At 48.9% G+C, this 16,919-nt stretch overlaps 1 protein-coding gene across 1 annotated transcript in view; it reads right to left on the bottom strand.

The window, feature by feature from the left end:
* The window catches only part of LOC147668191 (uncharacterized), a gene marked incomplete at its 3' end in the record, with an annotated part of 255,181 nt that overhangs the window by 17,798 nt on the left and 220,464 nt on the right, over window positions 1–16,919 (bottom strand). The window contains exon 5 of the mRNA XM_086948715.1: window positions 16,321–16,452. Coding sequence (XP_086804841.1) covers window positions 16,321–16,452 — 132 coding nt within the window. The remainder of the gene's footprint in view (window positions 1–16,320; window positions 16,453–16,919) is intronic.

Raw genomic sequence — 16,919 nt, 5'->3', positions numbered from 1 at the left:
ATAAATGTTCACTGTCTGTGGTATAACAAAAGTCAAATGTGACAGACTGCACAAAATATTGTAAAAATATTTGTTTTACATGACATTCATACATTATTGTGAAATATTGTAAATAATTAGGATTTTTTTTAAATGGCATCATTTTTTGAAGCTATATGGGTTTAGAAAACAAAATTCTTCGGGACTTTAGAAAATAGTACTATTGACAATACAAGTTCATAAATGTATGTCAAACACATAACAAATGAAAAAGAATGGTATATTTTTGGGAAAACGCGAACCTAAAATATAGGTATGTCAGTGATGGACTAAAATCAGAGAGGGGCCTATTCAGAAACTGCATTTTGTTGTAGGTTTTGTAGTGCTGCACTTTTACAACAAATGTACTACAAAATGCTATTCACAAACCTACGTACCAGGGCATACGCCTCCATCTCTCCTATCTTTTTCTCTTGGGAGGTGTCTGCCCCCACTGTGAAGTTTCCAAAGTGTATGTTTTCATAGTAGGGGAGGGGCAGAGGAGAGTGGCTGGAAAATTAAATGGGAAAAACCGACAACTAAATCGAAGGGGATTAGGAGGAGTAAAGAGGTGTTTAGGAAGGGTTAAGGGGAGATTTAGTGAAGGGTTTAGTGAGGGTCATGCACTCACCCACAAAAGAGTAAACCCATTGACGTTCACAATCTGAATTTATAAAGTTACTACAGCAAAAACAGATTCAAAACAGAGGTAAATTACTTCAGCTCAGCGCTGAAGTAATTCCAGCAAAGCACATGGCCACTCACTGGTGCTGCTACTCCAACCTATAGAAAATAATGGCAGTAGGGACTTGAAATTGTGCATGGGTGAAATTCTAATTATTCTGATGTAATTGACGTGATTTATGTTATTTTACATAACAAAATGTATGCAAAATAAGAGTTCATTCCAAAATACCGAGTTGCGTAGTGAGACTCAAACACGTAGAGAAATTTAGAACGCCGTGTACCATGTCGGGCCTTGTGTCCTTCTGGCGCAGGGCCGGCAGCGCTGCACGTAACACAGGACCCGGGACACTGGTGTTTTGGTCCGCGTGGTCCGAACTAACCTCGGGCCACGCCTCCTTTATTCTTATACTACGCGGCGTGATACGTCACGCCCGCGTAGGCGCACGTCTACGTGCGCGAGCAACTAGACCGCGGGATGGCAGTTCCCGGACATTACATTCCTTTCAACCTTTATTAGAACGAAAACATAAACATCACATAAGAGTCACTAGGTGCGATCACACTGATAAAACAAAATGGTGGCCAACCGGCCTGTTACCAGTCAGGTGGCTAGGAGTCCAGTTCTCAGCCCACAGCAAAGTCTGCCAGCTGCGAAGACGGGGCTCGGTTTCTTCTTAGTCCATAGCCCGCTGCTTCTCCACGGAATAACACTCTCTGTGGGGCCTCCAGTTGTGGTGTTCCCGTGCGCTGGGGCTCTGCAGCGAAGTGGGGGCTGGTGGTTCTCGGCGTCTCCGTGGCGAGAGGGCTTGCTGTTGGGCTGTCCGCTGGGGTTGGCGGCTCACCTCCGGGTGGACTGTGGTTTCCTTCTGGTGAACTGTTCACTTCAGGGCCAGGTTCTCGGCCAGGGCGTTCCCCTGACTGAGCGGATGCTTTCTTGAAGAAGGAAACGTTGCGCGTTACAGTTTCTTCCTCCCGTTGGGCAGTCACCATAGTGCCAATGCGACGCGTGACCGTCCATGGTCTCGGTTCGAAAGGGAGCCTGAACTTGCTTCCGGGATACCTGTCTTTCACATAGACTTGATCTCTTTCCCTGATGGAGGGCTCTTTAGCTCTGCGCCAGAAGCTGGCGTAGTCATTGGACCGCCTCCGATTGAAAAGGGTCCGTCGGGGGCTTGCCCTTTTTGGAGTCCAGGTATGATGATTGGGTATGGTGTCTCGGACTATCCTTCCCATTGTCGACGGGCCGGGGGCGGCTTCAGTGGTGCGATGAGGTATCAGCCTGTACTCCCTCAGGAACGTGTAGATAGCTCCCTCCATCGGGGCTTCTTCAGCATGGGCGATCCGGATGACTTTGTTGAGGGTGCGCATAAACCTTTAGACCTCCCCGTTTGCTTGAGGCCACCGGGGGGTCACCCTCCGGTGTTGAATTCCCCATTCCTTGAGGTATTCTGCAAAGTCTTGTCCCTGAAAAAGCGGTCCATTGTCGCTCGAAGATGCCATGGGTGGCGATAACTTTCTCAAATGTGGCTATGACTTCTTTGGCCGTGAGCGTCGTTACTATTTCCACTTCAGAGTATTTGGTAAAATCATCAATGATGACGAGCATGTATCTCCCATCTGGCAGATGTCCAAAATCTGCGCTGACTTGTTCCCATGGTATCCGCGGGTTGTCTTCCGTGATGACTGGGGCCGGGCATTCGGGTTGTCCTGCCGCCTGGCACCAATGGCATGCTTTGACCGTCTGTTCTACGCTGGTGTCCATGTCTGGAAACCACACTTTTGCATGGAGTCTGCTCTTGGTTTTCACCATTCCTTGGTGCCCCCGTTGTGCCAGTTCAATTGCTTGTCGGGTCAGGCTTGTTGGCACCACAATCCGCGGGCCCCTCAATAGGCAACCTCGGCTGTCCACCGACAGTTCATCTTTTACTTTGAGAAAAGTCTCTAGTGCACTCCTTGCCTGGGGCGTTCTTTTGCTTAGTGACGCTTGGAGGGCTTTCCAGTCGTTGGCCTGCAAGGCGTTCACCACCAGTTGGATAACTTCATCATTGTTAGTTGCTTTGATGATCATCTCCATGCTCATGGGCAGAGGTCTTGACATTTCCAGGACCACTTTCATGTACTCCTCCGTTTCTTCAGCGTCTTCCTCTTCCCTGCTAGTCGCTGCCCTGGGATGCCTCGAGAGGTAGTCTGCCGGGTTTGTCGCACCTGGTTTGAATACTAGCTGGTAGTCATACTCCTGGAGTTGCAGGATCCACTTCTCTATCCTGGGTGGTGGCTTAGAGACTGACCCTCTGAATAGAGGAAGTAGGGGCTTGTGATCCGTGGAGACGGTGAATGGATGCCCATACACGCACACATGAAAGTGCCGGCAGGCCCAATGGATCGCAATCGCCTCCCGCTCTATCTGGGAATAGCGTTGTTCAGTCTCGGTCAGCGACTGACTGGCGTAGGCAATGGGCACCCAGTCTTCTCCTTCCTGGCACTGTGTCAGTACCGCTCCTAGGCCGTAGGGGCTTGCGTCCACCGCTATGTTGGTCGGTTTTGCCGGGTCGAAGTATGACAACGTTTTATCTGCTGACAGTGCTGCCTTGGTGTCTTGAAATGCCTTTTCTTGTTCCTCTCCCCACTGCCAGGGGGTGGTGGACTTGGTGAGTTCCCGGAGGGGTCTGGTGAGGTTGGATAGGTCTGGGATGAATCTCCCGCAGAAGTTGACCATGCCGAGGAAGCTCCGTATCTCCGATATGTTTGTCGGCACTGGCGCCAATTGTACATCTCTCACTTTCTCAGGGTCTGGGGCGATCCCCTGGTCCGAGAAGGTGTATCCAAAAAAGCTAATCTTGTTCTGGAGAAACTGGCACTTCTCGCGGTGCAACGTTAAGCCTGATTCTTTGATTCTCTACAGCACACCCCTCAGCCTTTGGTGGTGTTCTTCGACGGTGTTTGCGTATATGAGCAGGTCGTCGCTGATGTTTAGTACTCCTGGGAGCCCGCTTAGGACCTCCCTGATGGTATTTTAGAAGACTTCCACCGCACTGGAGATCCCAAATTTGAGTCGTTGGTACCGTCTGAGACCCACGTGGGTGGAGAAGGTGGTTACGTACCGGGAGTCCGGGTGCAGGGGTAGCTGAGGATATCCTGACCGGAGGTCCATTTTGCAGAACCACTTCGCTCCGTTTAATTCTCCCAGAATGTCGTCAATGGTGGGTGTCAAATGTCTTTCCCTCTTTACTGCTGCGTTGGGTAGGCGCATGTCAAAGCAGATGCGGACCGGTCCCGGCTGTTTGGGTTTTCACGCCACCACGATTGCCGATACCCATGGAGTGGGCCCACTGACCTTTTCGATGATGCCCTGTCGCTCGAGGGCTTCAAGTTCTTGTTCCACCTTTTTCCTCAGGTGGAATGCTATTCTCCTGTGTCTGAGGGCCACCGGTTGGATGGACAGGTCTATGTGGAGAGACACCTCTCTTCCTTTTAGACATCCAATGCCTTGGAACGTGTCTTCGAATTCTTCGAGGATGGTGTCCAACTCCTCTTCCAACACAGCCATCGCGAACAAAATGAGGTGAAGTTCTTCAGCCGACTGTCCACTGAGGAGCATGCCGCTGCCTTCTTTGGTTACGTAGACGGTCGTCGGGATCTTCCGGTCCTGGTGTTGTAATTCTGTTTGGAAGCATCCAATCAGCGGGATCGGAGTCTTTTGTCCGTAGGCGAAGACCCGGGTCTTTGCTGTCTTCAGGGTCGGCTTTTCCCGCAATTGGTTGTATATGTTCGCTGCCATGAGCTCAATCGAGGCTCCGGTGTCGATCGTGGCCCTCACCTCTTGGTGGTGGATCTTTATGCGGCACTTCGGGAGGCGCCTCTTCTTCCTATGCGGCTGGTCGATAGCGAATACGTAGTGGACTGGGTATTCATTGGAGTCATCGTCCATGTCTTCGCTGTCTGGGCTTTCTCTGATCGCGTGAACGGCTCCAGGTTTCTGCTTGGATGACCTGCACACAGTTGCGAAGTGATTCATACGTCCACATGAGCCGCATTTCTTCCCCCACGCCAGGCAGTCTTGGGCCCGATGGGGCGTACCTCAGCAGACTGTCCTGCGTTCTTGCGATCTTCTGCCACCAAATTGGCGTTGCTTCGGTCGGACAACATTGATCTGTTCGGCCGTGTTGACCTGCTCCGCCTTAACTGGCCTATGGAGCACCGCTTCCATATGTGACGCTCTCGCCTGCGATAGTTCCTTGGAACGGCCAAGTTTAAGAATGTCCGCCAGCGGTTTCCCATCTTCCTGGAGGATCTTTACTCTTAGGTTGGAGGAGTAGCACCCCTGTATTATCTGACCCCGTATTTCCTCTTGCTCATCGCGGAAACCACATGTGCTGGCGAGTTCCTTCAGTCTGCCATGAAATGCTTCGAGGGACTCTTCTGCTTCCTGACGCGCCTGCCTGAAGATGAATCTCTCGTAATCTTTACAGGCCATTGGCTCGAAATGTGCATTGAGCGCATTGAGCAGTGTGACGTAAGTGTGTGGAGTGGCCTCTACTAGGGTCTTATAAATTCTGTGAATGTCTTTCCCCCCCAGATGAAGGAGAAGCGCCCTGCGCCATTCTCTTGCCGTTCCGGCATCCTCAAAGTAGAATTGCAGCCACTCCGTCTAGTCCTTCCAGCATGGCGCCAGGGAAGCTGGCGCGCCATCGACTACAAACGGCTCGATGGGGGGGATGCCCGCCATCTTGGCACGTGGGGTTCTTCAGCCCCGCAGCGGGGACGCAGGAGTGGTGGGGGCAAGTGACAGGACCCGTCTTATTCGCCTCGTTGATGGAGCACCGAAGAGCGCAGGGTGTAGAGCAGGCTGGCGTTGGGTGGATCACTCCTAGGTGAGGCGCATGTCTGAGCGGGCGGAAGGGGCGTGGGGCTTCTTCAGACCAACTGCGGGCCGCGCTGTGCCCTTACCCGGTGCTGCGCATCCAGCCACACTCTCTGCTCTTCCTGCTCTTGCCGCCACTCTCCCCTGCCGGGCTGCAGCAGTTCAGGACTCCGACAATGTGCGCTGTCATGCGCTAACACCAGCAACTGGGGCAGATGGTTCAGGTCGGGCCCACAGCACACGGGGCCCCGACGTCATTCGCTCAATAACGCACTGCCGTAGGGCAGACTGAAACGGCAGGCTGAGCTCAGCATGGGTCCGTCTAGACCCTCGTCGCCATTGTCGGGCTTGTGTCGTTCTGGCGCAGGGCCGGCAGCGCTGCGCATAACACAGGACCTGGGACACTGGTGTTTTGGTCCGCGTGGTCCGAACTAACCTCGGGCCACGCCTCCTTTATTCTTATACTACGCGGCGTGATACGTCACGCCCGCCTATGCGCACGTCTACGTGCGTGAGCAACTAGACCTCAGGATCGCAGTCCCCGGACATTACATACCATTCATTCATTTTTTAGCTCAAGCAACAGTATTTTGAATGTTAGAGTCAGTTCGTTTAGTGCAAGCAGATTACAATCATTTCAGGTAGATTTTATGCTCTGGTGGGCCATTTGGGTAATTTTTGTGTGTGAAAATACAAATGCGAGTGCAGGTGCTTAGCATGCAAACATCAGTTATTTTAACGCGGGCAGTGAACAAACATTGCAGGTGGATTTTTTTACTCAAGTAGACCATTCTTCGGTTTTAAATTTAAAATAAATATGTGAAATAAATTTTAAAAAACATACAACATAACATATTTCAGGAGTTCAACTGGGCATATAAGTGTAAAACATGAGGGTAGCTCAAAGAGTGGCTGGACGCTCCCATTTGTGTTGCTAATGTATTTGGAGGAGCAGTTGATAACCAAATGAAACACCGACTTTATATCTTCACAATAGGTGGATTTGTTACATATATTGCATTGTAAATGCAATAATTACAGGTTTTATTATACCTCATAATCCTTTTATTTTAATTGTGTACATCATAATGTTGTGCCTTCCTGGCACGCTTTCCATTTAGACAAGTGTTTGTATTTCTGTAGTATTCTTCTACCTTACTGGGCTGATGATTTTATAAAACCTTTGAATTACACATAAAAATGCAACAAATAACTGTACATGAACTTCTACATACTGAGATAATAGTCATTACGTTTTGAGTTTTGAATACGGGTGTGTGAATTATAAACAAATTGAGCAAAATTAAGCATAACTAGGCAAAATTCAATCTGTCATTTCGATATATATTTTAGCAACCAAATTCGGCCTTGGGTAGGTTGTTGATGCTGCATTTTACACTAAAAAATGGCAAAAAAACTCAAAAGCACAGTGGGACAATAGCTGTTTGCGTTCTGTTCATGTACATTCATAGTAAATGTTTATCACAAATTGGATGTAATTATGTGAAATACTGTATGGCACAATTTCAGGGATTTTTGCATAAAAAGTGTAACACAAAATTCAAAAAATTAATTGAATTACATCAGCGTAATATAAATTTAGCCCAGGCCTAATTTTGATTAAATGTCTATTGTATGAATTCAATAAATATGTGTTACATTTTTGTACTTCGTTATGTAGAATGTTATATGTTCATAAGGCATCAATGCATCATTATTATGTGAATCAGGGGACAACTAACAATTTCAGTTTTTATAAAGATTCTCTGAAAATCCGTTAAGCTGTATGTACACCAAGAATTGCTTAGAGTCCTCTTCCAGGCAACAGTCTATGAGTGGATTGCATAGCAATTGCTATGACAGGCATATTAAAAACCATCATTTTAGATTCTCTGTACTCAGATAAAGCAAAAATCTTGATTTTTACACTCATGGTGCAGTCTTCTAAAATATGGTCAGGAGCCTTAGTTTATAGACCGCCTGAATTCAAAGTCCTGCTCCCAGCAGAAGCGGTCGCTCCACACGCTGCTCCCTGCCTCCTGCTCCCAGCCTCACCTGGTATCGTAGGGATCTCGCCTTGCACTGCTTTAACCTGCATAATTATTTATTTAATTTCAATCCGTAACGATAGAGTGCCCTGCCTGCCTGTTATTAATAATTAATTAGCTGAGCTTAAACTGATCGTAGTGCTTGATTGCCAAGACTTTCAAATTTGTGCTGTGCTGCCTGCAGATTAATTTGTGCCTGATTGTGCCATTTACATCGCACTACTGCAGATTGTGCCCCAGTCCTGTTTAGTTATTGGCTTGCTGCCTTTTTGTTGTTGTTGTTGGTGCCTCCCTGCCCTGATCTCCACCCCGCTCCCGCCTCCCAGCTGACCCTCCCTCCCACTGATACTGACTACCCCCGCTCCGCCGTGCTAGCGCTTTGACCGTCCTGCTCCCAGCAGAAGCGGTTGCTCCACACGCTGCAATCTGCCTCCTGCTTCCAGCCTCACCTGGTATCGTAGCGATCTCGCCTCGCACTGCTTTCGCCTGCATAATTATTTATTTAATTTCAATCCGTAACGATAGAGTGCCCCGCCTGCCTGTTATTAATAATTAATTAGCTGAGCTTAAACTGATCGTAGCGCTTGATTGCCAAGACTTTCAAATTTGTGCTGTGCTGCCTGCAGATTAATTTGTGCCTGATTGTGCCATTTACATCGCGCTACTGCCGATTGTGCCCCAGTCCTGTTTAGTTATTGGCTTGCTGCCATTTTGTTGTTGTTGTTGGTGCCTCCCTGCCCTGATCTCCACCCCGCTCCCGCCTCCCAGCTGACCCTCCCTCCCACTGATACTGACTACCCCCGCTCCGCCGTGCTAGCGCTGTGACCGTCCTGCTCCCAGCAGAAGCGGTTGCTCCACACGCTGCAATCTGCCTCCTGCTTCCAGCCTCACCTGGTATCGTAGCGATCTCGCCTCGCACTGCTTTAGCCTGCATAATTATTTATTTAATTTCAATCCGTAACGATAGAGTGCCCCGCCTGCCTGTTATTAATAATTAATTAGCTGAGCTTAAACTGATCGTAGCGCTTGATTGTCAAGACTTTCAAATTTGTGCTGTGCTGCCTGCAGATTAATTTGTGCCTGATTGTGCCATTTTCATCGCGCTACTGCCGATTGTGCCCCAGTCCTGTTTAGTTATTGGCTTGCTGCCATTTTGTTGTTGTTGTTGGTGCCTCCCTGCCCTGATCTCCACCCCGCTCCCGCCTCCCAGCTGACCCTCCCTCCCACTGATACTGACTACCCCCGCTCCGCCGTGCTAGCGCTGTGACCGTCCTGCTCCTAGCAGAAGCGGTCGCTCCACACGCTGCTCCCTGCCTCCTGCTCCCAGCCTCACCTGGTATTGTAGCGATCTCGCCTCCCACTGCTTTAGCCTGCATAATTATTTATTTATTATCAATCCGTAACGATAGAGTGCCCCGCCTGCCTGTTATTAATAATTAATTAGCTGAGCTTAAACTGATCGTAGCGCTTGATTGCCAAGACTTTCAAATTTGTGCTGTGCTGCCTGCAGATTAATTTGTGCCTGATTGTGCCATTTACATCGCGCTGCTGCCGATTGTGCCCCAGTCCTGTTTAGCTATTGGCTTGCTGCCATTTTGTTGCTGTTGTTGGTGCCTCCTTGCCCTGATCTCCACCCCGCTCCCGCCTCCCAGCTGACCCTCCCTCTCCCCTCCCCTTCCACTATCCACTTATGACAGATGCTTTTGCGAGCAGCGTTCACGCGCAGCGGTCGCGCCCCATGCGCGCCGAAGGTGCGCCAAAGGTAAGCTTGTCTACCCCCGTCCATGCCTGGACCGCGCCCAGCGCCAGACTCCCTGGCCCTCGCATAACCCACTCCACCCGCATTACGTATGACGCCGCTACCCTCTTCGCTCTTAACCCCGGACGCACACCTCAATGCTGCGTAGCTGCCCCAGGACACACCCATGGACCATTCGCCTGCCACTCCTGCAAGTTCACCTGCACCAGGACCCACACCAAATCCTCTTCCACCAAACACAGCTCCGACTGTAACCACCTGAAATGCATCCTGCTGAACGCCCGCTCGGTCCACAGACACGCTACTGAACTCTGAGACCTACTCGACACTACATCGCCGAACGTCGCCTTCCTTACAGAAACTTGGATGAAAGCCTCATCGGCGCCCGACATCGCCATAGCCATCCCGGACGCTTACAAGATCATCCGCAAAGACCGCACCAACCAAACCGGAGGAGGCATCGCCATCGTCCATAAGAACACCATCCGCATCACGACCAGCTCCGACGATAACCTCGCGACCGCCGAACACCTTCACTTCCAGATCCACATCGACCACAGGACCACACTTAGAGGCACCCTCATATACAGACCACCAGGAACCCGCACATAATTCAACGAAGACATCACTGACTTCATCAGCCCACATGCCCTCACATCCGAGAACTACATTCTACTGGGGGACCTCAACTTCCACCATGAAAAGAAAAACGACAGCAACACCACCACCCTTCTGGACAACCTGGCCATCTCGGACTCAAACAACTTGTTGACACCACCACCCACTTAGCCGGACACACGCTCGACCCTATCTTCACCTCCAGCAAACACATCTCCTTCGATCACACCACAACTCTCCATTGGACGGACCACAGCTGCGTTCATTTCAGCTACAAAAAGACCACGACCCACAAAACCCCCCACAACCTATTCCCCGAAGAAACTGGAACAAAATCACCACCGACCAACTCTTCACAGCGCTTAACCAAAACCCTCCTGCCATACCATCGGACCCAAACCAAGCCGCCACCAGACTCACACAATGGATCGCCCACAGCGCTGACGAATTAGCACCCTTGAAAAACCACCAGATCAAACAAGGCAGCAAAAAGGCCCCCTGGTTCAACGATGACCTTAAGCAATCCAAGAAGTTATGTCGCACCCTCGAGAAAAGCTGGAGAAAAAACCCAACCAGTGACAACCTGTCCACCTTCAAGGACGCCTCCCGCAAACACCACCAATTGATCCGATTCACCAAGAAATCAGCATTCAAGTATCGACTCGACAACAACGCCCACAACAGCAAGGAACTATTCAACATCGTCAAAGATTTTACCAACCCCACCGCCGGTACCAAAGACATCACTCCCTCCCAAGACCTCTGCGACTCTTTATTCTCTTTCTTCCACAACAAAATCGCCGACATACATAACAGCTTTGAGAACCAGTCCGAAGACCAGACCACTCCACCCACCTCCGAACCAAAACATCACTCTCACAACCTTGGCGCCTGGAACCCAATCACTACTGAAGACACCATCCGCCTGATGAACTCCATCCACTCAGGTTCACCAACCAACCCATGTCCCCACCACATCTTCAACAAAGCAGACTCCATCATCGCACCCCATCTCCGCGATGTCATCAACTGTTCCTTCAACTCCGCTAGCTTCCCGGAAAGCTGGAAACATGCCGAACTCAGCGCCCTTCTGAAGAAACCCACAGCAGACCCCACTGAACTCAAGAACTACTGCCCCATCTCACTCCTCCCATTCCCTGCCAAAGTCATTGAGAAAGCTGTCAATAGTCAGCTCGCCGCATTCCTTGAATCCAACAACTACCTCGACCCCTCACAGTCCAGCTTCTGAGCCAAACACAGCACCGAAACCGCCCTCATCGCTGCTACAGACGACATCCGTACGCTACTGGACAACGGAGAAACAGTTGCCCTCATCCTACTGGACCTCTCCGCCGCCTTCGACACAGTCTGTCATAGCACCCTCATACAACGCCTCAGCAACGTCGGAATACAAGGAAAAGCTTTGGACTGGATCATCTCGTTCCTCGCTGGAAGAACCCAGAGAGTCTGCCTCCCCCCATTCAAATCAGAGGCCACCAAAGTCATCTGCGGTGTACCACAAGGATCATCACTTAGTCCCACCCTCTTCAACGTTTACATGAGTCCCCTCGCATCCATCGCGCGACAACACAACCTCAACATCATCTCCTACGCAGACGACACCCAGCTGATCCTCACCAAAGACCCTAACACCGCCAAAACCAATCTACACGAAGGAATGAAAGAAGTAGCCGATTGGATGAAGAACAGCCGCTTAAAACTAAACTCGGACAAAACGGAAGTCCTCATCTTAGGATCATCCCCTTCTGCCTGGGACAACTCATGGTGGCCACTGGCCCTGGGCACAGCACCGATACCCACAGATCACGCACATAACTTGGGCTTCATCCTGGACTCCTCCCTCTCGATGACCAGACAAGTCAACGCCGTCTCATCTTCATGCTTCAACATCCTACGCATGCTCAAAAAGATCTTCTGCTGGATCCCCACCGAAACAAGAAAGACAGTTACCCACGCACTGGTCACTAGCCGACTGGACTATGGGAATACCCTTTACGCCGGAACCACAGCCATACTACAGAAAATACTACAACGCATCCAAAACGCCTCAGCCAGACTCATACTGGACATCCCCCGTCAAGCTCACAGTTCCGGTCACCTGAAAGACCTCCACTGGCTCCCCGTCAACAAGAGATTAACGTTCCGTCTCCTCACCCACGCACACAAGGCCCTCCATGACCTAGGACCCGAATGCCTCAACACTCGACTTTCCTTCTACACACCCACCCGCCTACTACAATCATCCAATCAAGCCCTCGCCACAATTCCGCGCATCCATAGATCCACCATAGGAGGAAGATCCTTCTCCTACTTGGCGGCCAAGACCTGGAATTCTCTCCCCACTCACCTCCGCCTCACACAGAACCACCTCTCCTTCAGAAAACAGCTGAAAACCTGGCTTTTCGATAAGTAAGACACCCACCCTCCCTCAAGCGCCTTGAGACCCTCTGGGTGAGTAGTGCGCTATACAAATTCCTGAACTTGAACTTGAACTTGAAAGGCAATTTTTTAAACTGGCTAGTAGAATTTATTGCGCCCTGTGTCATGGGTGCAAATAATTTGATCCTCATTGGGGATTTTATTTAGCATGCCGATTTAGCACGGGACCCCGATACTGACCAATTGATTACATCCCTGCAGACACTAGGATTGGAGCAATTGGTAGTTGGGCCTACCTATCAGGCTGGCCACACCCTTGAACTCCTGTTTACAAACTCTACTAATATTGTTGTTGGACAACCTTTACAGCTTCTTTGGATGGATCATCACCTAAAGAATTACAGTTTTCTCACAAATGATCCCATAATCAGCCGTGATAAAGAAAGCGTCATTATTAGACCATGGCACAAAGTTACATCTGTTTCTTTCTCTAACCGTTGCAGCATCAAAGCTGAATTGAACACTAACAACATTGAGGAAGCGATCATAGACTTTGAACAGGCTATAACAGTGACCCTGAACACAATAGTGCCTTTTTCAAGAGTCAGGGACAAGAGCAAACCCTCTCCCTGGTTCTCCACAGCACTTAAAATTAACCCTGGGCGTAGTGGGCGTAGTGGGGCTTCGCGGAGCTACGTGAAGTGGGCGAGAAACTACGCCCACCTCCGCACTTCGCGTAGCCCCACTACGCACCGCAGGCCTCCCTCCCTCCGCCCTCCCTAAATACTTTAATTTAAATGTTAGAAAGAATTAAAAGGCACTTATTTCTCGTGAGAAATGCGCATGCGCGGCCGCCCGCGCATGCGCATTAGTACCCAAGACGGTAGCGATGAAGAGAGCGAGCCACGGGGACGCGGCGGGTAGCGGCGGGCAAGGTAAGTGCCTTTTAATTCTTTCTAACATTTAAATTAAAGTATTTAGGGACGGCGGGAGGGAGGCGGGTGGCGGCCAGCTACACACCGTCTGCGGAGCGTGCGTAGTGCCGAATTCTACGCCTGCTACGCAAAATGCGTAGAAGCCGGCACTACGCACACTCCGTGCACGGAGTGTAGCTGCCCGCCCACCCTTACTTAAAATTGAGAAGTTGTCTAACAGGGCGGTTGAACGTCTCTGGAGAAAAACAAAAACAGCCAGAGAGCAAGTTAAATATAGAGAAAGTCATCGCTCATATTTAAGTAACATCAAAAAGGCAAAAAAGCTGTATTTATCAGGGAGGATCGAGAATTCAGCCAACTCGAACAAAGAGCTACACAAAATCTTGAAAGAGTTCACCACCCCTGAAACTATCCAATCACCGTGGTCCCTACACAAGATTGGGTCGACAAAATATCCTTTTTCTTCGATGAGAAAATAAAGGGTATTTACAGATCCTTCCCGCCAGATAAAGGGACTGATGTGCAGTTGGTCAGGAGCAGCCATCTATTGATACCTCTATTGACTAAATTTCAAACAGTAACTTGTTATCAGGTATCAGAAGTCATTGTCAAGATTAAATCTGATTCTCCTATAGATCCCCTTCCTCCCCGGATCTTTAGGAAATTAGCACCCCAGCTGATACCGAGGTTAACAGAGATTTTTAATCTCTCCCTGGACAAAGCAGTTATACCCGGAAGCTGGAAGAAAGCGTAAGTTAGGCCCATTCTCAAGAAGCCCACCGTAGATGCCAGTTAACTAGCCAAGTACTGCCCCATCTCGCTGCTGCCTTATTTCGGGAAAGCCCTCAAAGCCCTGGTAAATAAACAACTCACTAGCCATTTAGAAAGTCATAGACTCCTTGACTCTTCTTAATCATGGTTCCGAGTAGCACATAGTAACGAAACAGCGGTAGTTTGAAATGGTAGACAACATCAGGCGTGCCTTAGATAAAAAGAAATCGGCTATTCTGGTTCTTTTGGACCTGTCGGCCGCTTTTGACACCATCTCCCGTGACATTTTGTTACAGCGGCTCTGGGAGATGGGGGTCCAAGGGAAGGCCCTGGACTAGTTCAATAACTATCTAAAGGACCGTTTCATTACTGTGCATCTAGGCTCGATGGCTGCGTGCAGTAGGTCAGTATGTATTGGAGTACCGCATGGGTCTACCTTGAACCCTATGCTCTTTAATCTTTATGTCAACCCCCTGGCTAAGATAATCAGGTCTTACGGTTTCGAGACAATATCGTATGCAGATGATACCCAGTTGCTGATTACCTTTGGCCCGGACCCTGCAGATACTATGATCCGGTTCAACAACTGCATGACCCACATTGACAACTGGATGGGTCAAAACAAATTACAGTTGAATAACAGCAAAACTGAGATCATTCTGTTCGGCAGGGACGAAGATCACGAGTCTAGTGACTGGTGGCCCCAGACACTGGCCCCTGTCCTTCTCCAAAACAAACCATTCTGCAACTTGGTGATCACCATCGACAACAAGCTCTCGATGAGAGCGAATGTTAACCGTGTATTAGGCACCGGCTATGGCATTCTACGGAAATTACGGAAGATCTTTAAATGGTTACCAATTGAAACCCGGAAGCCACTTGTACAGGGCCTCATCGTTAGTCGAATGGACTACGGTAATGCCTTACTGGCCTACATAAACGAAGACCTCTTCTCCAAACTACAGACTCTGCAGAACACTGCTGCCAGATTAATTCTGGACCTACCTTCAAGATCGCCGTCCTGTCCCAACTTAAAAACCCTCCATTGGCTGCCAATTAGGCTGAGAGGACACTACAAAATTATTTGCCTCACACACAAAAGCATCTATGACACAGGCCCTGGTTATCTAGGAAAAAAATGAAAAAATATCAGCCAGCCAGAACTCTGAGATCAAGTTCTAACGTTCTTTTAATTCCCTTATGGGCGCGCACTGTGTGTAACGATGGCCGCTCCTTTTCCTATCTTGCCACCTATTTCTGGAATAAGCTTCCGTCATACATCTCATCCATTCCAGATAACCTGCGCTTCTGCAGAGAATTAAAAACATGGCTGTTCTCCAATTGATGTGACATTAGAACCTAGGTGTGTTGATCTGTCTGCAAGCGCCCTGAGACCTAACGGTGATTTGTTGCGCTATACAAGACTGTTTGACTTTGACGTTATTGGAAATGTGTGGACAGAAGGTATCTAAGGTGAATAGTCTAGAGGCTCAGATTAGGGCATCACTTTTGTGTCTCTTGGTTATAGCTCGTATGGTGTTATCCTCATCCAGGCCAAATTAACAACCCCTCTGAAGCAGACTGGGTGCCAACACTGGAGATGATGACAGTTGCCTGCTTTCCGTGGAGCTGCCAGGTAGAGATGCTTCTGGGACTGAACTGACAGCGGATGGTGATCGACCACAGAATGCACCAACTAAATTAGACACTGCTGCAGACATTACTCAGAAGCCGTCCTGCACCTTCCCAGAATGCAGAGTGGAAACTCAGGTGACATTCCCAGGGATCAATTTGTGTGCTATGGATCTATGTCATTCTCCACTCTCATGAGATCATTCTAGGCCCCTAGAAGTTCAATAGTCTGGCCCAACTGTTACTCCTGACTCAAACCTGCATCCATCCATTTTGACCCATGGTAGTTACATTAGTGCTTGAACATTGACAATCTATCCCGTAGAAGGTCTCAACACAGCCTCCTCAAAACTGCCTTGTGACATGGACTGGTTGGCCAAAGGTGTAGTCTAACCTGACTGCAAAGCAGATGTCTATGGTTTTAACAGATGTCAGGACAAGGGTGGATAAAGATGTTAGGGGTATGGGCCAAGCAGGGCTTGTGGGGTCACCGGTTTATATAGTGTGAATAGGACTCTACTTGATGTAGCTATAGGGTATGTATAGTGTCCTAACAGAGAGGGAGAGGTGTGGAGCATTGGACAGACAAACCTGATCGGCCAGGCTGATCTTCAAGATTTTCCTCATTAACAAGAGTGCTGCTTCCACTGAAGACTTCCGATCTTTTTTCGAGCAGAGTGGACAAATCAGTTGTCGCTGATGACTCAGATCTTGCTACTTGACCTTGGAAACCAGAAAAATAAACATATTTAGACAATTATGGAGTATATTCTTTTTGAGTAATATATTAACTCCAAATCATTTGGGGCCTAAATTAGAGTTGGGGGATGGATTAGTCCATAACAAGCTGGCATAGATCCATTCTGTCTGATTATAAGGGCAACCTATGGCACTTGTCATAAGTCTGGCAGGATATACATCACATTTGTGACAGCATAATCTGTCCGCCAAACGCTAAATCAAATCCAAAGCCAATATTCATCTATATAAAATCAAACTGCCCTTCTGTGTACTTTTTCCACTACTGATCAATGAGTCCCTAAAACAGTTGTATGTTAATATAATAAAGTTAGAACTAGTGTGTCCTTGTCATGGAGTTTATTGAGGACACACACAACAATATTATGACTGCAACATTTAAAATGTAGCCAAATAAAATTATGAACATTCACAATGAGTCATTTAGAATT

This window comes from Lissotriton vulgaris, unplaced genomic scaffold (assembly GCF_964263255.1).
Source record: "Lissotriton vulgaris unplaced genomic scaffold, aLisVul1.2 SCAFFOLD_2488, whole genome shotgun sequence".
NCBI classification, from domain to species: Eukaryota; Metazoa; Chordata; class Amphibia; order Caudata; family Salamandridae; genus Lissotriton; species Lissotriton vulgaris.
The sequence above is the reverse complement of the archived record's forward strand: the minus strand, read 5'-3'. Positions and strand labels throughout refer to the sequence as shown.